This window comes from Tetrao urogallus (genome assembly GCF_951394365.1).
Source record: "Tetrao urogallus genome assembly, chromosome: 5".
Classification (NCBI taxonomy): domain Eukaryota; kingdom Metazoa; phylum Chordata; class Aves; order Galliformes; family Phasianidae; genus Tetrao; species Tetrao urogallus.
In genome coordinates, this window is record NC_136818.1 from 25,390,576 (window position 1) to 25,415,931 (window position 25,356).

Here is a 25,356-nt window from a genome sequence, read left to right on the forward strand (position 1 = left end):
AAACGTCTCCAAGAACTGTACCAAGATGTTGGGTTGTTGGTTTTTTTTTTTTTTGTCATTCAACCTTCATCTGCAGGAGACAGAGGTGTAGGAACAAATGGGAAGAAAACACTCAGTTCTGAGCCAACAGTGCTTTCAGTTTTGTCTTTCACACGCACCCTAAGCACCCGGAACATGTGAACTATGCTCTAACCAGGAATTAGGTAACAGCGCACCAAAAGCATTCTTAGTGTGTCAGTGCCCGCTCACAGGGAATGTGGCTCCCATACAGTACTACAGTTTGCAAGCTTAATGCTACTTCAAACTTGCATTTGTTATGTTTCATATACTTGTAGGTCTGAGAGAATTAACACTGCTCCAGGCTCAGTGTGCCTGGGACAAGCATTCCATTGAGAACTCCTGGTATAGTCCAAACAACATCATCTCTAGAGTGTGCAGCACCTCTTTTACCCAGTTCATACATAGTTTTTGATACAACTCTTAAATACCAGTTTACTTGCTTTCTTAAGAATACCTAAAAAGGTGAGTTATTTTCAAAATTAGTACAAAGTTAAAAGAAACTCAAACAAGCTACAATCTATTTAACTCAAGCACAGCACCGCCAGAAGTTTCACACACACTATTTGGTGTTTCATTGTTGTTTTTCCTTTCACTCTTTAAGGCAGTGGTTTCCACAGGTCAGTTCAGAGGATATAACAAAGCATGGTCCATGGCAATTCATGTTGCAATTCCATTTTTCATTCGGGGGACCCTAATCCCCAGCCATTACTAGTTTTGTTCAGGGCTCCAGAGTTCAGGAGATCGGCCTGACAGGCTCCCTTCTGGCACAGAATGCAGCTGGCACATTTTCTGTCAGGACCTCATTCTCATTTATGAGATGGTTCAAATTGTTCTTTTTTTTTTTTTTCTGTTGTGTTTTGAATTAGCCTGCTATTCAAAGGTCATCAAGTTGGCAGGAACCTGAAAACAAAAATACAAATAGCTGATGTTACTTAGGTAGCAGCTGCTTACATCCTAATGTTTCACAAACCTTCAACCTGTTCAAATACACATCCTAATGCTCATTCTGTCAAAAAAAAAAAAAAAAAGGGGGGGGGGGAGGGGGGAGGAGAAAGCTGGGAATGCAACCATCATTAATACAGTCAGTACAAAACACTAGAAGCATACTTACAGCTGTAGAAGATGCAGGAATCACAAAAATACTAAACCACTGAACTGTTTATAACTTTCTTTCATGGCCTTAGATCTTATTAACGCTGATGAAATTTAAGATTTTGAGTTGTTGACAAAACAACTTTAACATGATAAATCTCAGGACTGAGCTACACAAGCAGAACCTTCTCACTTGAGTCCCACGAGCTAGGAAATACTTGGCACAGGTCAGTGACTGATGTAGGCCCTCCAGCATTTTTAGGGCTAATTTACAAACACAAGGCATAAACACTTGGCTGGGCTTTTCCCACAGGAAGCCTGAATGTGTGATGCAGACATCACTCCCTTTCATGAATATTAAAGGTAGCCTGCATTACATAGCTTAAGTCCCCAATTTCTCTTTATCGGGAATTTGCCTGAAAGCAATAAATGCTGTTTACTCAGGGCACTAAAGAGCCACTGCATTCCCGATGACTGTCAATAAATGCACAGTCTGGTCAGGTTTGAAGCAGATTATTTCTTGCATTGCATTTACCTGCAGAAGCAGAAATGATAACTGGGTTAAAACTACACCATTAAAAATTATTACATACAATTAAAAATCATATACATTAAAATAGTTCCCAATATTCTTCAATTTGGTAGACGTCCATGCTCTTGTCTTACACAGCCACACCCTCAATAAGAAAAGATCTGCTTTAAATAGATCTGTAAGGCTCCTCTCTAGGGAAAGCACAGCTCAGGGGTAAAATCAAGATCAAGAGAAATAATTTAAAGGATTTTTTTTTTCCAAAAGGTTTTTTGAACACTAAGTTTTTGCTTATTAACCAATCTTTATTGCCTAATGCTTGCAGGAAGATCTGCTTCTTCTGTGGGAGACTCATTAGGAGTAGCTAATGCTGCAAAAATGCTTGCTGTACAACCGCATTCAGACATACCAGAAAACAAAGTATGCAACACATAACAGTAACTGAGGCTGTTGGTCTTTTAGAGCTAGTTTTGTGGTTTTTTTTTTTTTTTTTTTTTTTTTTTTCTCTTCTTCCATGACTTCTCTTTTCTTCCTCCCCTTTTAAAACCTACATCATGTTTTCCCCAGGCCCCAGAGGCCCCAAGGCTTGCCACTTTTGCATAAGCCATGAGCAGAATGCTTTAGACAAGTTTGCATTGAATAGAATTGTTAAGCCTTACTGAATAAAAGTTGTCACCAGCAGGCAGTTTTGGAGCCTGTCTGGAAGTCACCACACTCTTGCAAACTGCTTGCCACTACCGGCTACTATTTCCACCTTCTCCAGCCAGGAACACAATTTTCACTCCTTTGCACTGTCTCAGACATTTCTGCAGCCCTCCTTATTCCTTAGACTTGTGTCAGAGCCGAACAAGAATACACAGAAGGATTTGGAAAGGTCTTTAGTTCCCCCTTATTCTTAAGCATAGCCATGTAGAAGCAGAAAAGTTCAGCAGTGCTTCAGGAACCCAACAGAAAGAAAGGAATTTGAAGAAAAGAGCGTTAACTTAAAGATGCACTTATGCTGATGAAAAAGTCACTATCAATATATATGTGAACAGAATTTAACAGGGCTTGAAGAGTAGTCCTTTCTTCCTTTTTGATTCAAAGAGAATTCTATTTTTGTTTCCAAAGTCTTTTAAATATACTCAGAACATAAATAATTTTTATGTTTTAGTAATACACACAGTCAGCATAACTATGGGACTGCCATCTGTAAACGGGCAGTGACAAAAATACTGTGTCGGAGACTGAGATTTGTCAGTATTTCTTCCATTTCCCAACTTTCCAAATTGCTCTATGGTAGCCTCAAGACTTTTCTTCATCACAACAGAAGCTCCGAGGATTCATTTTCAAGGAGACAAACACGAAAGCTAAGCCAAGTCAATAAGCAGGTGAAATCAATGTCCAGACCAGTCCGAGAAGATTGCTGTTCATGTGAAGCAATCAATTACAGTTTGGCCCTTTGGAAGCTCAGTCAGATCTGAGCTTTTAACAGCTGTTATTTCTTTGTCAACATCTTGTTCTCACCTGTTGTCTGTTGCTTTGGCAGGCAGCACTCAGGTGTTTAAACCAGAGCATCGCATTCATTCTATTTCCAGCTTGAAATTTGTATGAATTTCCTAAGTGAGAAAGATAAGGGGAAAAAAAAAAAACTTAGGAAACACAACAAATACTGCATTTAAATCTCGTCTACAGTCAAAGCACTAAATTTGAATGCTATGAAAACATGTAATAGCAAAAGGTTCTTGCAACTTTACACCTTGACTGCCATACATGGAGCAGCTTAAGCAATTGTTTGACGTAGTGCAAGAAGTCATAGCTTGTCTGTCTTCCTTGTGCACACTGTAGATTTCAACTAACACCAGTGTCAGCCAGAAAAACAACAAAACGTTTCTCAGAATTATGTAACAAAGACATATTTTTGTTCAGTACCATTATTTCAACTTGGTATATCATCACATTATTTTCATTAAGCGCAGGACAGCGCAGAAATGCGCTCCAGAAAGCTTCATTTAATAATCTTTGAAAATTATTCCCAAATACACTGAGATGATAGACTATTATTTTCAGTATCTCATGTGAGACAGTGCTTACCTGAATTCAGAAAGGCCAAATATTACAAAAGCTTTTCATATTGCTGTTGCTGAGTTTAAGCTGATAACCTTAAACTAGAACAGACACTCAGAAATAAAATGTACTCAGACTGAAGGTAAATAAAATGAGGAATGTCAAACTCCTTTATCACAACTGCTCGTAATAATGCTCTTTGAGCACAGTTATAAAAAAATAACATTTTATTCAGTTTAAACTGAAACCAGGGCACTCACACTATGATGGAATAAAGGAATTTTTTTTTTCCCTTTTTTTTTCCCCCCTCTGGCTTCTCAGTGCAAAATAGTGAATTTTACTGTTTTTCCTGGCAATGGCACTGCATTTGAATAGCTGTTTTGTTTTGTGGTTTGTTTTTCATTTGGAGGGAAGAGGGGCCTGGTCAAGCATCTGGTGTTAGTGGAATAGCAAACTCTTTTCATAGCTACTTACATTTTCATGTACATGAAAATGTCTCTGAAAAACTAAACTAAATACAGTTTGAAAGAATGAAGATGAATACTTAAAATAAAAACACAAGTTGTTACTTTGGACACTACTTAGAACACAATGAAGACTAAGGTACACAGGTGAACCTCAGCAAAATCTGCGTTTATTCCTGGAACCACTGTGCTCGTGGTGTGAGTGCTGCCTACCTTTCTCAGAATCTGTCAATAAGAAGAGATCTGGATGTTCAGGGTCGTCTGCCATCATCACCATCCAGCCCACGACTGACACATTCTTGCTCGGGGTGGATTTGAACTGAAAATACAAGCAGAGATGTAAAGTAGCATAAAGCCTTAGCCAGACTGACCAACTGCATAGAACAAGCATTCAGAAGAACACTTCCTCTCAGTGTCACTGCTGTAGACAAAAGACTATCATCAGAGGAAGCCCAGCACTTTAAATAAATTTAATTTTACACGGAATTCATGAAAATAGAACTTACCACAGCAAACTAAATTCAAAGGATATTTTAAGGAATGTCACAATCCATCAAACCAGGCACCCAATATCTAAACCACACTGTATGAATACCACAACATTCCTCACCATCTTTCTGCTTGTGTGTGAACATACCATCATTAAAAAATGCACTAAAAATGCAAAGTTAATCCCCTCCACTGTTAATAAAGAAAAATGTAACTACTCAGTGCCACAACTATTCAAAGTGAGCACGTATATTCCAGTAAATATGCCATTTTTATAGACAAGATATCCAGAATGATGGGGTTTTCCTGCCTAAGTTATCACCCAAACATTGACACAGTTTGTACCTCCCTATTTAAGCATGACAACTGTCTCTCCTACGCTACTCCCTCTCTTTACAACTTCTTTATTCTGCTCTCCTTTTCACCCAACTGGGCAATATTATTTTCTACTTCTCAGTTCCAGGCAACCTGCCAATTAAATCCCACCTTGGCCATTTTCAGCTTCTTTCTTCCTGGTCTTCTTGTTATTAGTAGACCCTCACAATTCACTTCCCATGGCTTGCTCAGATGCTCCTTCTCTCTTCAATATCTATAATTCATTCAGTTTCCCTCAAGTCTTCAGTTGACAGATCTCCTCCTCCTACACTCATGTGCCCACCACAGATGTTGCAATAAGTCCTTGCACTTCTCCCCTCTGCAATACTTAATCTCTCCACTGTGCCCATAAGGTCCAACTCTACTCTATGCAGTTTGCTACCAGATGCATCTTTGTCCTGGCTTTGTGAAATCCCTGTTCTAACCTCTTCATTAGCAAAGTAATTTGGTCATCTCTTTAATTACAGGTATTTTCAGAAGCCGTACAGCTAAAATTATTACAAGGATATTTTCAGTTACTAAAACAAATTTATAATTCTAGAATACTTTTCATATTAATGTCTCATAGCAGACTTACAGCATTAAGCATCAAATCTCTTCTGTATCATTTTAGAAATAATAACTGTTTAATTATTACAAATCCAGTAAAAAAGGAACATTAGCAAAAGTAATCATTTCTGCTGATTAGTTTGAGAGTATCACACTCACTATAATGTCTACTTATGCTCACCTACCTGGGACTTGTCCAACACCCTACATTTTAAACCTCAATTTAAAACCACAGTTTAAAAAACATTAGAACTTCAAATGAACAAATGTTAGGTCAATACTTGAAACATGAAAAGTATTTCAACCAAGTACAAAATAATTTAAGAGTCCATCCTCTATCTTCTAAACACAGCATTTATGTACTCTCATCATTATGTTGCCATAGTGACACTTGCAGGAACCATTCCATAACAAGCTCCTATCAGTCATGTTCAGCTCAACTATTTAAACATCAGTGGAAACAACACTTGGAAACTTTGAACGGATGCTTGAACAGATAGCTTAAGTGTAAAAGGGGTAAAGACTGTTCTTCCAAGAGACTTGCCTGCTAAACTTCACATGGATGGCTTCTTTTGATACCACTGTGGTACCTAAAACTGCGGGAAAAGATCATTCCTTAGAAAATCTGTAGAACCACATATACTGAAGTTTTAAGTCATTCTACTGCTTCTGGGAGATAGATGTGTTTGGTAACAGCTCATGAGATTAAGAAGTAAATTACATAGCTGTATCATTATACGTGCAGCTGGATAACAATTTCTTTCCATATACATTCATAACTTACGGACTCAAGACACTGCCCTGAAAAATAAGATGACAACTTACACTAAAAAGGGATTTGCAAAAGCAAACTTCAAGTAGTCTTACAAAGCATTAGCAGGTTAGTTTCACCTAAGTGGAAATCTGTGCCACTAAGAACTAACTGCATCCATTTCTAGAGGGCCATGTGAAATGACACATTTGCTCCTTCCTTTCTCAGTCGTATGTTTCAATAATAGGCCTGCAACATGCAAAAAGATCACATGCCTGAAACTGCCAGAGCTTGCTTCTTTCATTCTCACTGCCATCTCAAGACTGCTCAGCACTTTCAAAACAGTAAGTTAATCACAATGCCTCTCTGGAAAGTAAAAAGCTCCACACAAGGAAAGCATTTCCTGCTAGCATCAATCCATCATCACGTGAAGCACACGTCAGTTTCCCATTCCTTCGCACTGCTGGCTTTGTATTGCATGTTTACATAGCTCCCCCAAGGCAGTTCATTCTCCACTGATGCATGGAGCCACGCTAACAGCAAGTTTGCTTTGTTAATGTGAAGGGAATGAAAGCTGCATTGTGATTTAATGTTCATGGTCCTTCAGCTTTTTTTTTTAATACACGCCACTGGAACGAAACTTATGATAAGCACAGAAAACCACAGCTCTAGTGTAAGGCTTCACAGAACTAGATGTGCTGCTGCAGTTCTGCCCAGAAGTATTTTGACTTAAATCTTCAAATCAAAAATTCAATCTCCTGTTGAGCTAATATTCAAATCACTCCCTTAGCCTCTAAGCAGCAAATAACAATTTTTCCAAAGTGCCAATAAACAGGCATAATCCTGAATACAAAATGCAGGGGAAGGCTTGGAATGAACAGCAGTTCATTCTTGAGTGAAGGCTCAGAAAGTCTCTGTTGCTTTTCCAAATACCTACAAACATGGAAAAATCTCTCATGCATGCTATGTTGTCACAGAAACTGGCAAGATTTTTCCATCTCAATCATTATTAACAGCTTTTGATGGATATACTCACATTTCTCCAGGAGAATACTTTCTTTAATACTAATTTTAAGTTGTCTATTTTTACGGTTGTCCTCTTCTAAAGCTGTGCAGCTACTGGTTTGATCACAGATGTGTCTTTGTTGCTACCACTAAGCTTTCAGCTTCTTACAAATATTCCTCTGAGCTTCTCCTGTACCTCATCCTCTGGGCTCTGAAGCCCAAATGTTCAGTATGGACAGTTTTCCAATACTGTAGTAACAACTGAAACCTCCTCCTTCTTTAAAATACACAGGTCATTATATTTATTAGTCTGTCTTAGAAGATGCAACACAAGAAAATTTGTCTCATCCAGATATCTACAGTATCCTTTAGAGTAGATGCGTATCTACAGCACACTGGAATACTCTTTTGCCTTTGACCACAGAAGTGAGAACAATGGCCTTGCCTGTGTTTAAAAGGAAGGTGATTTCTTGCCCATTTTGCAAGATCACATGCCATTTTTATGAGGCAATTTTCCAAAGAGGTTGGCTACTTTAAGCTTGGAACTGCTTTCACTGTCAGTGCATTCCAAGTCCTCAGTCTCAGTTGCCTAAGGCAATAGCAGCAGGATAGTCAAAAGCATGCCTGTAATCAAGACATATGTGCCACGAGAGCTCCAGCCAGGAGCTTTCATATAGCAGACTAACTATTGTTTGTTTCCAGCATTCCCTTCCACATCACCAAACCTTGGGCGAGGAAGTTGCAAGGGCAGATGTTTACATGACAATGGTAAATATCTAGAATATTTTAGCTAGGTAAATCTCAGTGTATCAATCTTAGAAAAAGAAACTTGCTTCCAAGTAGACAGCATCATTCCTTTAGTCCATTTAATATGGACAGCTAGAAAACTCTACCCAGATCTAGCCTCCAAGCTCTATTTTGCAGAATGGATCTGTGGGGAATATAAGCGGACAGAATTTGCATAGTGAGCACGTAGTGATACACCAACTACCTACACAGCTGGTGGACCATCTACAATTTATTCTTCTTCAATTAAATCTGCTTTCTGAAATTGTAGACAAATGAGAACAGGGGCGCGGCACTTGAGAAATCCTCTTCATAGGCTTCAGAACAAAAGCTGAGCCTCTGTACAATTACCCTCAAGTGAAACTGATATTCCAGCCACCAAAAGCTGTACCAGAAGTGCAACATGAGTAAATCAGCTGAACAAAGTTCTGACCAAATATGATCAGGCTGTTTAATAAACTGGAGCCTCTCCCCCTCCTTTGCCAACCTCCTACAGGAGTTATTAGGTAAGCTTTCACCTTCATTTCACCATAAAGAGCTATAAATAAGCTCTTGAGTACATGTGCACCTACTGTGAATGATTTGTTTAAAATAAATGACAGCCCAAACTGTAGCTGATAGGTATTACATTATTTTAATCATCCCTGCACCTGAGCAAGCAAATCCTGACCTAGACTTCCCAACATGCTTTGCATCTGTGAACAGAACAAGTTGTGTTCACTGCCCTTAACAGCTAAAAGCAAGACATCAGTTGTGCACAAACTCAAGGCAGTACTGGACAATTCAGTCCAATTCCACAGAAACAACCAGTGAAATAAATACATAATTAAACATATAATTAAGACCAAGCCAACATGCTCTAGCAGCCATTTCTCTCTGCTACCACTACACTCCATCACCCTTCCCTAGGGACCCGATACTGCTCAAACTCAGCTCAGTGCTCACAGCAGTCAGAAGCATGCCAGCATTATCATTTTGTGTATGTCCTAGCCTCAGTCTGTAAGTTTGGTCTGCTAGCTCATCCTCTGGCAAATAAATAAGGGAAGAAAAGAATGTGAGATGTTTAATTCTTAGACACTACACTCGGTTTGTAGCAGCTTAGTTGTTGTAAGTATTGCAACAAATCAGTGCTTTGGGAGATAGTAGTCAGCTCAACAGGTTCAGAAAATAATTTTTGAAAGAGCATTCTAAATGGGCATTAAATGGATATGACCACACTCCAAGACAAAAGATTCCTGCAGTAACAGATTAGATACTGACCTTGAATTAAAAAAAAAAAATAAAATCTTTTTTTCCACGTTTGCTATCTTTTTACTTCATTTACTCTTCCTAAAGAAAGGGCAAAATGATCTACGTTATTAAAATTGTTACTCTGAAAAAGTGGATAAACAGATGGACTACATAAACATTCAACACCTTGACTTTCCCAACACCACCACTACCAGCTAAACAATTCTTCCAAGCTCTCTAAACCTACTTGCCATTTAGATTGTTTTAAAATATTTATACACAATCTCAAAATAACTTCTGATAAAATAGGTATAAGTATGGTACAACTCTTCCATCATTCGGTATTTTAACAGACAGTGGACAGGAGAGACTTACAAGATGCATGCTCTGTTCTTGAAAGAAAACAAAATGTAATTCTGGCATAAGGCCTAAAGGCATCACATCATTAACAAGAGCACAAAGTCTGACATGACAAAGATTTCCATTTCTTTGTGTTTTCAGAACGACTAGCAGTTAATTGTTAGTGACATTATGCTGGCATAAGTTTTCTCTCAGTTCTTGCTTTTGCATTTGCTTTAGTAATTCACATTTCTGCTCACAATAGTTTACAACTCTGCACTTTGCAACTAGCTTTACTTTTAATGAGACAGTCTTTCCATATGTTTTTCACTGATAGCAGAGGTAAATGCATTCATACAGATGCACTTTTCTGAAGATGCTCTGGAGACAAAATGCTTGGCTCACAGGACTTTGGTCATACCAGCATTGCCATACTTAACTAACAAATTAGGGAGGATATGTTTAGCTTTCGACTAAGCAATCAAAACTAGTACAGGTGAGGCAGTTGATATGGCAAAGAAACCTTTCCACCAATAATTAGCTAATATTAAATTACTTTGAATATTAGAAGACTGCTTCTTAATTATTTGCTTCCAGTAGAAGTGGAAAACACTCAACTGCTTTGTAGATTAAGACAATACATGATACAAACTTTCCAAATGGAACAGAAAACTCAAATATTCAGGAGCCTTCAAGTCAGAAACGTTAAGCTTCAAATCTTTGCCCTCTGAGCATAAATACATTAGGATTAAATCCCCGTATTTTGCACCAAAAAGAAAAAAGGCAGTCCCCCTTCTAGCATCCTGCAGCACATCTCAGTTTCTAAAATTACATAAACTTTATGCAAAGCAAATGTTCTTCAGTGACAGTTGTCATAAATTAAACTGAAACACTGGCCAAGGCAACTATAAGTAATGGTTCCAAGTAGCGAACGAACTTGGAAAAAGACTCAAGTATCTCAAATTTTATCCAGTTTCCTAGCAGAATCTCTGGCTCATCCTCTTCCATTATAATTAACCAATGAAAACAGAAGTGAACTATGCACATCATGACATCCCTGGAACGGCAACAGAAAATTCATTTTATTACTTTCCCATTTAAGCAAAGTATTTCTAGATTCTTTCAAATGAAGCTGCAGCAGACGAAAGGAAAGCCAGCATCATGTGATGTGCTAGCTCTCCGTGCAATGTATGAAGTGTTTTGTAGTCACTTGCAGTTCATGAGATGAGATGGAAAAAGACAGTAGTCTCATTTTACCACATGAGTGAAATCAGTAGAAATTGATGTGTGTTTAATGCTGTATCTAATGATTTCTCAGTGACTTTTTGGTTTTCAAGTAGCAAACACTCGCGAGATTCAGAAATCATCAGGAGATATGACTTCTACCTTAAAAAGGCAGGCAGACCCCATGACATACTTTCCATCTTTACAGATGTACAAATTCATGCCATATGCAAAGCAGATGTTCCTGTTGTAGCACATAAGCATGTATGATACCTTTAGTAGGGCATATCTGTACGAGGTGAACCGACTGACTGGAACACAGGATAGTAGTAACTAGAAATCATATTAAAAACTTATCTCTAGGTTTACATCAGGAAATCATATTCTAATGTCGTTAAATGATACTGAAATATGCCTGTTTTACATACATGTTTTCTCTCTGTGGCCTTCAGAGATTTTGCAGCATAGTAAAAGAGTTGGGTTCCACACAACGCTACCCAGTACTTTGTCCAAGATGCTACCTAGGGAGAACGGGGAAAAAACAAGCATAATATACAAAAGAAATGTTAAAGTATGCTTAAGTATGCTTGCCCCTTTCCTTTTTCATTTTATGCATAGCCAGAAGGCATACTCCTTTGACATGAATACCTATTTTGGTTTGTAATTAATCAGACAATTGCAGTGCAATCACTTAAGAGAGTTATTACCTACCGATAAACTGTTCAGGAAGATGAAACATGTTCACCACCTTTAAAGTTATCAGTATTTGTATAAAATGTTAAGCTGCATTACACTTCTCTTCCACTTCCTACATAATGGGCGTATCCTCATAAACTGAATATCCACCAAACAGAAGAATGCAAAATCTAGCAGCTGACCCTAACATTTATCGGCAAGGCAAAGGAGAACTCAGACACTTAAATCAATTGCATGCTTGCCATTTATTTTACTTACAATTGAGCAAAGGAAGAAACTGAGAAAGTGCGTGTTTTCTTTCTCTTATAAGTAAATGAACAAATAAATAAATAAATAAATCTTACTGTGGGTTTTTTGCCTTCTTTCAACAAAGTCTTCCTCCTGAGAACGCCTTGAATAGTAACTGCTCCTGGATACAAATGAACAGCCAAATCTTCAGATTCTAGAGAGCTGAAAGGAGCATGTGAAAAAGTGTGTGAAAAGAATATATTTTTCCTAGTGAAGTTCCCCAATCATTACCTCAAACTACTGCAAACATCTGTATTTTAATTTATAATTGCCAGCTTCTTATTTATGAGACTTCATTGTGGAAAAAGACTTTGGCTGTTACATGGAATTGCTGCAGTGGAATTTACACTCACAAGCAAAAGTGATCTGAAAAATTAGTCAAGCAGGTAGTCTTTAATTAAAAAAAGAATTAAAGCCTAGAACAACTCAAATTCAAGAGCAATTGATTTAACTGGCAAATGTTTGGAGTACTGTTGCTCTCTGTGTTAGAACATCTCCTTCAGTCCTTGCAAGAAAGATTGACAGTTTTCTGTTGTTGTTGTTAGAAACACTGGAATCATTAGCACATCAGAAAACAAAGCAAAAGCTCAAACATGCACAATTTTAAAAATATCCAAGAGCAAGAACAGTGAGCAGGAGCAGTAATAAAGAGCAGAAACCCAAACCACAGCTTTAAGGTGTTTTAATGCATCTGATGTGCTCCTCATCCTGATCTAACTCACATAGGATACAGGAGCAAAGGGCAAAAAACAAATGCCAGCTACAGCACTAAAAAATAAAACTTAGCTTTATTACAGTTATGAAGCAGACTGGAGCATAAAACATTTTCTATCAGAAAAATTCACAACAGGAATCATTTCAGTAAGTGTCAATCAGAGCAAACAACTCAATGCTGAAACCAGCAGCTTTCTGGAAAAGCCAAGAAGTCATGCAGCATCTGAAACTTGTTTTGAAGTAAGACAGCATTTGCTGCTTTATCCGTCTTGCACTTGCACTTATTCAAAGTGAATTGGAAATCCAGCAAGCCTTTTCATTGCAGCACCTACTGAGGATGAGGATGTGGAGACAATTTTGGACATTGATGGGAACATGAGTTCAACTCAGTGAGACAATGCTTGCTTCTTAACATGAAAAAAATGCATAGTTATCTGTCAGTTATTTCCCAATTACAGTGCCACACAGCTGCAGACAATGCTTAATTACTCAGAAGAATCAGTCATATCACTGTATCAGCTTTCAAAGAACACTGTATTATATAGAATTGGGACCAAATTTCATGCGTTACTCTGTTTAACTATCTCACTTGTCTTGGGGAAAGGGAATTCAATACATAACCACTAATAAAGAAAACATTCTGAGTGCTATAGCCATTAGCACAAGAAGGAACTTTGCTGTCTGCAGAACTACCAACACTACTACACAGTGGCACGCAGTTAAAAAGCTACCAATGGTAAAATACCTTTAAGCATGGATACAGAAACCCAGTGGTTCAGAATTGGGATTTGCAGACCAGAATGAACAAAAGCCCTTATGATGACACAGATTAAGTCACAGAAGGAAAAAGTTTTAAGTTTGAAGAAAAAAGGTCTTTACCTTTATTTATTTGGACATGTAAGTTAAAAAGAGAACATCAGAAAACACCACTTAATTATTAAACCAAACCAAATCACCAACACCAGAGGGAAAGTCTGACACCTCTGTGTGCAGTGGGGATTGTACCTGCTGGCCTTCATGTGGCCTCGATAGCCATTTCGTGACACTCTTGTCCCCGGACCGAGAGAATGGTACAACCTGTTCCTGTTGGATTCCATTATAAATTGTATGTATTACATATACTTTTATTCACACAAACAGCACGACTGCTAAAACAGCTTAGTAATTTTCTTTTGTGTCCGTATCACAAAGCCAATTCTTCCACATAAAAACCAGGATAATTTTATTTACAAAAACACATGCAGAGGTAGATACCATGCCTTTTATTTGAATAGGTGTTCACTTTGTCAAAACTCATGATGCTGAGATGTTTTATCAGCACTGAAGGTGACCGTTGAGAGAAAAGCCTGTGTTTACAGCTTAGAAACTACATCTCTATAAAGAAGGCATATTAATAAAACATTGATGTCTTAAAATTTTGACTAAGATGTTACTACAAAAAAGAACACATTTCTAATTCTATGAGTAGACACACACACACAAGCTGTTGGGTTGAAGGGAATCAAAAGCTCTACCAAAATATCTTGGGATTGACTGACAAGCACTGTTCTTACAATACACTGAAGGAATCCAAGCAACATCTCAATTCTCCAATTCATATCAACATTCAGCTTTATGCACAGGCTTCACATTTTAGCACCTGTAATCTGATCTATCCTGTTATCTAGGATTTGTGTTCTAGACCTCCGTTTTGAATACGGCTTTGCTTTACTGAAAGTTGATTTTCTGAACTGAGAATTTACTGAATTCCATTTAAATCAACAGAAACACGTCCACTTTTCTCCCACCTCCTATTTTCATCCATTTTTTTCAAATTGAACATATTATGCTGAAATTCAATTCTGCAGAAAGCAGGTGATTAAGAACACGAGTGAGAAGCTTACAAGCAATATCTCCTAGATAGTATAAACTTAATAAATAACCTATCACTTGTCAGAAACGCCTTGCATTAACTGCAAAGGTGCATTTATATGGGCAGGGTGGTATGGGAATGGGAAGTCTAAAGAAGTAACACTGTTGTGTTCCAATCCAGATTCAGAATAGCAGGCAAAAAAGCCCCCAAAAGTAAAAGTCTTACAAAAGAGATGCAGTAAAGGTACAAAGTATTAAATGAGAAAAATAATTATTTCATTGTTGTCGTGGCTTTCTTTTGAAACCACATGAAACATTTCTTCTGTTGCAAAAGGAATCACCAACATGGTACTAATGAATCACCAGCTGCAGATAAAAGATGTCTTAGAATGTATGAAATATTTTTTGTTTTTAAAGAGCATTCAAGATTTGGACAAATTAAGCAGTAACTAAGATGAAAGAAAACCTTTCTACTTCAACTAATTGAGTTGCATATATATGCATACAGCTATTTCACATGCAAATGAAGTAAGTTTTCTTCTTAACCTTACAATTCTTTTTTGCATAACAAGGAGGGCATCTTTCTTGGATTTGAACTATGTAAGGTAAATCTACTCAGAAACACTCAGGTTGACAACTAATAAGAATGAAGTGGCATTTCACATACTATCCTTAAAATGATACACTGCCAAAACTGGAAATTAAGTCCTTTGGAGTAATTTTGATTAACTTTAAAGGGACACTCCAATGCTGAAAGCTCTCTCAAGTTTCAAAATAAGTTTACTCTTTAAAATATAAAAAACCACCACAGAGACTCCAGTTCTCCTCCCTTCTGCATCTTCCAGTTAAAAATATCTGGAGGGCCAGAAAAAAAAGACAAGAGTATTTGGTATTCCATACACTTCCTTCTGTCCCCGGGGAAACATGCATCTCATTTCTTCCCTTTGGGCACATTATTTCTACTTTATTTATACTGTTATGCTGATTTGAGCTCTGGTATCCAAAGATCCTATTTCTAAATGGGGAATATTGAATTCCCACTTGCATGGCATAGGCACAGTCATTAGGAACACTGACTGCACCCCTGTTTGCCAGTATCTGTCAATTCCAGACAACTAATGTTTATGCCTTGATGAATAATTCTTTTAAGAGTGGTAGCCAGACTGATAAAAATTGCAAAGATGTTCTTTCTAGTGATCGTACCATCTTAATATTTGCATTTCAGTTTATTAGTTAAATTCACAACATACTTCAGCATCTTATAAACCAAAGAACAGATGCAAGGCTGTTGCATATCCAGGAATTTCACATTTTCTGAATGTCTGTTAAGAAACCAATCCTTGCTGGAAGAGAAGGAGAGAACTTGTCATCAAAAACATGGAACTTCAAGTGCAGTTACCAAGGTGCCCTTCTCAGGAGGAAGGAAAATACTGAAGGAATTGGGAATTTAGAGGAAAAAAAATAATCTTCCGACATACTCATGTTGGACACAAAGCAACATTTTTAACTAGCAGAAGTCAGGACCAGTCAGTTCTCCTCACAACATGGATGAAAACAACCCTGCTTTATCTCAAAGGTCCACACAAACAATCCTGGAGAGTGCTGCTGTTCTCTAGAATCATGAGATACACACTGACACTTACTAAAACTTAAGGTTTTTTCTTTTGTTGTTACTTGAGGAGCACACAGCTGAATTCGTCATTTGTGTCTAAAGCTTTCCCATAAAATTTTTGATTGAATAATAACTTGAACTTGATTAATTTCATAATGCAGCTGGGAAGTTCAAGTAAGATGAAAATCTCTGAAAATTTCACGTTGCATAAGAGAGCACATAAAAGTTACACATCTCTTTTCTGACCCAACATTCTTTCTGTGCTTATATGGAATGTTCTTATTTCTTACCTAATGAAACCTTGATGGTGTTTCCTTGTGCATATAATCATATTTATAGCACATTAATGTTCACCTTTGGCAGTGAGAGTGATTCAAAATTCAAAATTTTCAGCCCTAAAGTAACACAACTTGAATTGCTTAAATTCAAATAGAACAAAGTCTGTGATACAGTTCCTGACTACAAGTCTCTTCAACTAAAAAACTTGTAACAAGCATGTCTTCATAGCATGGTAGAAGTCATCCAAGGCAGTTCTGAAGCTGATGGATAACCTGAAATCAAGTTACTGAAGCAAACTGAGCATTTTATGCACATCTTATCAAGCTGTGGGAAGATGAAACTTCCAACTTTTTCTATAAGGTGCAGCTGTTAGTCTTCTTCCATTCTCAAAAGCCATGAGAAAGGACTAAATTGGGCAATATAGCCGAGTATTTGCAGGTATTAGGATAAGGGGCAAGATACTAATTCTGAACCACAAAAGACGTAAGTAAGGATTGTTACTGTGCTTTCCTATGTAACGGAGGCAAGTAACAATGGGTTCAAGAGGACATGGGAGAAAAAACAAGTGAAGATGTCAATGACAAGAACAAATGGAACAAAACTGGATGAAGTATCTCAAAGAAAGTGAAAATCAACAGGTTACATGAGTACCATACACAAGACATGCAAATATATATAAAAGAAGAAAGATCATTTGGGGTTTAATGATACTTTTTAGAAGTATCTTTTTAGAAGATCTTTTTAGGCTGATCTGTTTAGAAGAATCTGTGCAATGAGTAGGCATTCAATGAGACAAAACTCTGTTAACTACTAGTGAGCAGAAGGTACTTCTCTGCTGCCTTACCAGATTCAGCACTCCTCTTTAGAGTTTTATTAACCTTGGCTCTCAAATTCTCACAAGTGATCTACAGATCACTAAAATAAAACATCATTTTCAGGACTGAGAGATTGTAAGCAGTAATATTTCAATAAAGAAATGCAGTTTGAGAAAGTTTTTCTTACCTTTCAAATGCTGGCCAAGAAGTCTCTTCACTGAGTTCAGAACCATCACTGCTACCTTAAAAAAATAAGAACGAAAGATAACTTCATTTCATCATCTACAACTCAACTACTCCTGATCTGGCTGTTTCTCCTCAGAATATTTAAGATTAAATGCATAACGTACTTCACCAAAACACCACAGTGAAAATGATTAAGGGTTTGCTTCAGGAACCTCACATGAAATTGAAGTAGAGATTAAAATGGACTGCACCTAGGTGCACGTGAAAAAGATAAACATAAGGAATCCTACCTAATAAGAGAAAGGACATTTTGAAAATTTAAGGATGATTGTAAATGCTGATTTGTCTGATTAACAGCATATGCACTTCAAAAAGTATTTAAAAACTGACAAGATAGTGTCATGTCTAGTGTTCTTAAAAATGAAAACAAATAAATTAATCAATACGCATACAAATCTGTTATTTGCTTTCCAACAACCTGAAGGAAGTATCTGACAAATATCTGTTTTCTTTCACGGCTTTAACAGGTACAATTTTAGCTGTTACAGTACTTATAACTACTTCTACTTATGCTGTTCAAGTAATTTCCATCATTTTTTCAGGGACTTTTGAGGATTTATTGCTGAAGGATCTGTTGTTTTGGCACTTTGACTTGAAAATTTGCTGGCTCTCCTACTTGAATATATTTAAAAAGTTGTTTAGAATTACTTTCAGACAAACTTAAAAAAAAAAAACAAACAAGAACACAAACCAATCTGAATCAACATGCCTTTCTTATGGGTTCCCATAGTAGAAGAAAGGCTGAAAATAACAAGTTCCCTGTGATTTCATGCAGAAAAATCAGGAGGGCAGTTGTGCCCTGAAGAGTTAAGCAGTCTGTATATTTCTTGAATAAATGCAGAGTAAAGATGGAAGCAATTCTCACACAGCAGGAGCAATGCAGTCTGAGCAATGAAAGTCTCAGCACTGGCTGTACCTCTCTCCATGCAAAATTTAAGAGAAACTACATGCTTTTACCTGCCAACCAATTCAACTTAGCCTGCTTGCCAAACATTAGCTCAACATCTTACTAACATGATCTAGCACAGTTCTCCACGGAATACTAGATTATTTGTCTCTCCTTGATTTTGCCCTGAAAGGAACATCCTAGCTTGCTTCAAACTAACATTAAAGGTAACTCATATGGTAGAAGCAGCTAAGAGACAACAAAGTGATGGTGGAAATACTGGCTCCTATGCCAGGCACAGGCTGCTGTAAGAAAGAGGAGTATAAGACTCAAGGGGTGACTAAACAATTTCTAGAAGTGTCTTTAATATTTGAGTACTTACATGCTTCAGCATTTAACTACTTAAAAGTTACAGCAGCAGGCAGCTGCTGTACAGTTGATGTCTGTGATTGTTTCTTTGCCATATTTATGAAGATTTCATGCTTCTTGATTATTTACCCTCTATATGGAATAGCAGATTGGTACAAATCCTTTAGATTTGTACATGCATTCTGCACTGTCTCTTGTTTTACAATAGCTGGGTTGTAAAGGGACTGATGGAACAGAAGCAGCTTAAACAAGACTCCAGGAAAAATAGTCACCATAGATGGCATCATCCAGCAGCTGTGAGGACAGCACATCTAGGAGCCACTGTTACTACAGTGGAGTAAGAGGTCTTACTTCAAGTAACTGCACAACAAATTCTGTATTACGAAGGTTTGGTTTTTTAATAAATATTTGAACAGGATGAGATGTTAAAACTTTATCTGAAATGACATTTTGAAGCTAACTACATTGGCTTTGCTAAGAGAGTTATATATCAAACACTATGCTAAGAATTCTAACAAAAACATTTAAAAGCAAGTGCTGCTTTTAGAAATGCAAAACAAACTACTGCTGAAGAGCTGGAACGTCATCTAACGAAAGTGATAATCCCTGTGACACATTCAGAACAGTGAGAAAACTTGCATGTATTCTGGGGGCTCAATCAAAAGGTTTCGTTGATAAAGCAATGACACTTCTTAAAGCAATGTTAATTTAGAAGAAAGCAGAATAACCATCCCAGCTATGTAGATGCCTATGTTGTTCTCAAAGGAACTGTAATAGAAACCTGGAAACAGCTGAATTTTAGCTCTCAACTCACTCTCTTTAACAGTTACACAGAACGTATCTAATGGGACTTCTTTCAGATTCTAAGACACTCAACATTTTCTGCATAACAAAATACATTAAAAAAAAGAAAACTTTCCTCAAAAGAAAAAGATGTATTATATCCCTCAATTCAAAACAAAACAGAGTGAAAGGAACTGTTTAACATACTAAAAATTAGATGCCTAGCCAAATTCTGTTTAAACATTAAAGTGCACTATTTAACCACCACCTCAACTGGAAATATTTCATTCATTCACTACTTTAAAAATATATCACCTTCTTAAATTTTTCTCAAGTATGTACTCAATATTTGTTTTTTTTTCCAACAACCTCAAGCAGGTCTTCAGGTTAAACTTAACAAGAAATTCTAAGCAGTTCAAATCATTTCTATTAAGTAATCTGCACGAGTCTGGTTTGATTTAAGAAACCACCTGACACATACTGTTATCTTTCTAGTTTCCTTTATTACTAATAACACAAATACTACAGAGCAGGAAGGTCTTTTCCTTCCCCAGGAACAGCAGCAATTGCTAAAATGGGTTTTCGCTCACTGTGCTGACAATCAGTGGAGAACTTTCAGGACTGCTTACCCAGAGCTCCAGAACTGCAGCTGAATACAGAAGTGAATTTGCTGGTTGCATTTCTAGATACACGTACACATGCCTCTGCTACAGCCACCCAGAAAGCGAGGCTAGGCTTCCACTCCCGTGATAGGCAATGCCTAGACCATGGCATACCCATTCCCTCCCACCAATCACAGCATCCATTCGTTGCTGAAAGTCTGAGGATATGGAACATTTAACACAGGCTTCCTTTATCCATAAGTTAGTCCCCAAAGTTAAACAGGTGTTAATATAAACAAACCAACCCCAAAGAGCTTAAAAAGTATTCAGACTAAAAATTCTTTCCCCTTCTCAAATCTGCAACTGACACTCTTTTGGCTCCAGTTACACAGTGTTTCCAGAGCTCTAGTCACTATAGCCAGTGACTGACCTGACAGAGCTTGAAATTCTAATGCAAAAACATAAAATACTGGTCAGTAGGCCTGATCCTCAATTGTTGCAGCATGGTACAGTCTAGCAAATGCCATGGAGATGGGCTTTGTGTCCTAAAAACTTTCTGCCTTGTTAAGTCTATTACTATAACAAAATTTCTCAAATATTTTAACTTGTTCAGTATCATGTACTGTATGACAAAATTTAAGGAGCTCAACACTAATAGTGTTAAGACTGACTGATAACTCAATATACTGCCAGAAAATCAACACACAGACATAAAATATAACTAGTAACTACTTTCATCCAGCTAACAAAAAGAGCAGAAGCCATAGGATACAGATGGGGCAAAAACAGGTTGTGCACAGCTGCACTGGTCACAAAACACAAACAGTGAATGCCCTCTACCAAACACTATTAAGGACTGAGGAAGGCCAGGTGCTGAATGTCCCTTTTCTCTACTCAAATCCACGTATCCAGATGCACATTTTTAATTTGAAGAACTTCACAACTCTGCTTTTTTTTTTTTTTTTTTTTTTCCATTTAAACCATATCCCTAAGAAAGTAGTAGTTCACAACAGCAGAGAAGGGGTAGCCAGAATTACAGCAAGAGATTGGCACCTACGTTCTTGTGTAAAAAGAATATTATAAAAAATAAAGAAAATACTACTTCTTCCTGTAATCCTACCCAACTTTGACCTTCTCCATCTGACTGCTGACGACTCAGGAGTCCTAAACACCTGAACAGTACACGATGGGGTAAGACTCAAACACACACTGGCTGTGTAGAGTTCTTCCCTACTGTAAAGGCTGCCAAAAAACTGAAAATGTGCATGCTGTATACCTACACCTATACTTCATTTATTCAAAGAGAAATATAATCTCTTGTAGGATTCAATTGCTTTGTGATGGAGAATTAATAGACGAATTCAATAAGAAGTTGATAGCCTTGTAAGCATTTTATGCCAGTTCAGATTTGCCAAATGTACTGTTCCCACAAAGCCATTTTCTTACATTAATTTGCATTGATTTCAAACACCTTTCTTAGACTATGGCATTAATTTCACTGATTGCATTAACATAAAGGCTCAAGTTATCCTTGACCAACTGGAACACACAACAAAATACAAATGCTTCATAGCTTTAGTTTTTCAGACCTTCACCCATAGCACTGCAGACTAGGAAAAGTGAGGAAAAAAAAAGGTCTAGGAAGAAAAGACCAAAGTTAAAACTTAATTTGCATTTGAAACGCTACAAATATGATCTAGAAATGTGTGTTCTTTGAGTTTTTAAGCATCTAAAATTTAACTCTCTATTTCAGCTGTTTCTTTCTGTGGTCTTACTTTTATAACAACACTTAACTGGTGTACCCATGAGAATGCATGTTCAGAAACCTCTCAGGCAAATTTACCCTGCATCTGGTATGCTGGCTGGTGTAAAAGGAGAAAAACCACACAGAAGCAATATATGAAGAGGTGATTTTACACACTCCCTTCACATCTGCAGAATTATTTGAACAATCAAACAGACGCAGAATATAGCCTGGCTGAACTGTGCTGGAAATCCCAAACTTCTATAAACATGAATGAAGGTAAACAATGCTGCAGAGACACTTGAAGACACTTGAGTATGTGAAGAATTAAAAAAAAAAAAAAGTATAAGTAAATCAGGTAGTGCTAGAAAACTGTATTCTTAAAAAAAAATCCAATAACCTTATGAATAAAATAAAGATTTACGCTATCTGTGAATGCAACCATGATCTGGCTGCCCAGGGAGGTTGTGGAGTCTCCTTCTCTGGAGATGTTCAAGACCTGCCTGGATGCCTACCTGTGCGACCTGCTGTAGGGAACCTGCTTTGGCAGGGGGGTTGGACTCGATGATCTCTGAAGGTCCCTTCCAACCCCTACAATTCTGTGATTCTGTGATCCAAAGAAATCCAAAGAACTGAAGTATTTTAAGGACAAGAGTCATACAAGCTTTTTTTAGCTGCCCCCTTGAGAATGAGATGAATCACACCCTTGAAGATACCATCTCTCCACGTGATTATAAAAAGCTCCAGATGACTAGCTCAAATGCAGCTGTTGAAAACATGAATGTCTAAACCTCAGATGAGACAAATCTCTGTTGTTAACATTTCTGAATTCATGTAAACATTTCCAACTTCATATTGAGCATGCCTGCTCTAGTGTTTCTTCTGCTTAGAATATCTGCAGCACTGCTGGTCTTGTTCAGATGAAATCGCAACAGAACCAGCTGCACATCTGGCTACGTTACTCTACAATGACGATACTGCTGCTGATCTCCTGATTACTGAGTGAAAGCTTCTATCATAGATAACTGGCCAAATACAAATGGAAGAGTCCTTAAGTATATGAAGAAGCAGTACACTGGAGAATCTTTGTTTAAAAATTGCTTTTCTGAACTGCAAAAGGACGACAGTTGTTAATCAGCAGAAAAGGCAACCAGCACAAGGTCTGACAAAAAAGAAATTTGCATGCTCCAATGATTTCAATCAGGCATGTTCAACCTGCAGGCCACACGTGGCCCCACATGATCATGAACTTAAACATCATTATGTGATTTTTAGTGATATTTTTCATGAGATGATTGTGTGTAGCACAGACCGCATAGGAACACTGTGCAGGGGAGGGCACAGGGCAGTGCCAGCTCTTCCCCATGTCTGCCACATATGCTCAGTCAAAACAAAACCCACACATACTGCATTACATACTACATTACTGTGCCACTTGGCAAGTAAAATGGAGAGATTGCTGATAACATTTCAACCTACACACGCGCGTGCTTGCCTGTGAAGACGTGTGTTTTTTTTGTTATTAAGTGGACATGTATGATTTTTTAAAATTATCAGGACAAAATGCTAAAAAGATTTTATGATTTGCAAAATGAAAAGTTCAAACAGCTCTGAGCCTCAAAACAAAAGAGTGATTTAATGTATAGTGGAGTGGCAGTCATCACTAAGGCCACATTCAAACTGCTGGCGTATCAGAAACAACAGCCACATTTTGAAGAGGAATCATTCGTCCAAAAACTTCAGTCCTGCACGGGCTTTTATCTAAGAAAAGGCAGTCCTGTTCCCAGAGCAACAGGCTTAAATCCACATTTATGTGCAGAGAGAAGAATAACACTCTTTTCAGTGCATACCTTCAGAAGTTTTCTTGTCCATCTTTCGAAGTTGTGTAGAACCTGCTAAACCACCTCTGCTGCAGTGACTGTACAACTTCCAAGTACTGAGCAAACAGAACACTTCAAACCTGATGGAGGAACTTAAGCAGCTTCAATCAACTTCTTTAAATACTGTTGAGGCAGCAGTACAGAATGCCAGACAACTAAGAGTTCCAAGAATTCTCCATTAATAAATACTGCAAGCTTCTATATAATTTACTCTATATACGCATTTCTATTTTCTTTTATGTATTTATCTATCTGTCTTTTGCATCATAGAAATTTTTATAATCAAGAGGTAGCAAAAGCACTGATGATGCTGGACTCTGTCAAAGACTGATAAAAACCTGAAGTATCTGAACAAAGGGAGATTGGAGGTGGAAGAGAATTGAAGAGGTGAAGCTCTAACCAGAAATGGTGATCTTCTGCAGAACACTTAAGGCTGATGTTTTACAAGAGATTTTAAAAGTCTTCTAAAGGGGGCAATTTATTCCAGCTTGTAAGAGTGACTTATCAAGTTGACAGTTGACGGTTGATCTAAGCAATACAAAAAGTTGTAAGATCCACAGATTAGACCAAATAGGAAATCCCTGTGTTCCCCAGAACATCTAGATGGTGACAGGTTCCAAATTATACCATGTGAAAAACTGCCTGTCAACTCTGGCAAACCTTTCCTGCTCAACTCTAAAGAAAGCAAAAGAATAATCTAGCCTGAGAAAAGGATCATCTGTAGAAGTTTATTGTATTATTTAGACTGAAAACATCAAAAGTAAACAGCTAAACCACATTAAGGATTCAAATCAACGACACTAAGAAAATGACAATGCTACATCTCAAAGTCGTATTTCCTCCCTAAACCCTGCATAATGCTGAGAAGTTTCTAGGATGACAGTAAACTGCATGAGGAGCTTTGATCTCCTGTATGGTGCAATCCCAGAGAATGTGAGCTGTGTGAATGTGAGCTTAAAAGCACCACCGTTCCTGCTGGATGATTATGGCAACTTTTGCCAGAGCAGGCAATCTACAGACAACTGTCAAACAGTACACATTTAATAGTGGAAGCTGTCTACTCTGATTTAAGCTAGTCCCACGGATTCTCTTATTAACATAATTTTAAAAATCACCGCCCCCAGGTATTTGATTTTTTCACAAGAAAAATCTGGTGTTTGCTCAAATTATGGCTTTCTTCTCAGTAAAACACAAGAGCAATTCCTGAAAACTATAATTTGAAAATAGATGACCTTGTTTCTCTTGCTGGGGGAGAAAAAGCAGAGGTGCTTTCTACAGTTACATCATCCAAGTAAAGATATATCACTACAAAAATCCTATGTTACCATAACTGTGTAAAAAAACTGAAACACCCTACCAAACAAATTATTTCAAGAAAAGGTACTGTGGCAGAAGTTTAATTTCTCAACTCTGGCTGCAGTCAGGTAGATCTGAGAAGCACTTGCCTTCTCCTCCCCTCCCTTTATGTTCCTGAGGGCAAACAGGAAAAAAGAGCAACTTATGGCCCACCAGAAACTCAGGAAGCAAAAAGGATACCTTAAATATCTGAAGATAAATAATTTATCAAAATGAAGTCTATTCTGACATTTTGAAGTACCTGAAGGTTAAATTGCTATCTGCTCCTGCCAAGATCTAAAGGCAGTTATCAATTA

General features: G+C 37.5%; 1 protein-coding gene across 3 annotated transcripts in view; it reads right to left on the minus strand.

The window, feature by feature from the left end:
• Positions 1 to 930: 930 nt before the first annotated feature.
• RALGPS2 (Ral GEF with PH domain and SH3 binding motif 2) overlaps positions 931 to 25,356 on the minus strand; it is a gene marked incomplete at both ends in the record, with an annotated part of 85,276 nt that continues 60,850 nt past the window's right edge. For 2 of the 3 annotated variants that reach the window (XM_079535994.1, XM_079535992.1), the window contains 7 exons: positions 931 to 960; positions 3,188 to 3,279; positions 4,405 to 4,510; positions 11,368 to 11,460; positions 11,980 to 12,085; positions 13,643 to 13,720; positions 17,382 to 17,436. In XM_079535994.1, the coding sequence (XP_079392120.1) occupies positions 931 to 960; positions 3,188 to 3,279; positions 4,405 to 4,510; positions 11,368 to 11,460; positions 11,980 to 12,085; positions 13,643 to 13,720; positions 17,382 to 17,436 (560 nt within the window). The remainder of the gene's footprint in view (positions 961 to 3,187; positions 3,280 to 4,404; positions 4,511 to 11,367; positions 11,461 to 11,979; positions 12,086 to 13,642; positions 13,721 to 17,381; positions 17,437 to 25,356) is intronic. The other variant, XM_079535993.1, reaches the window with a different exon arrangement.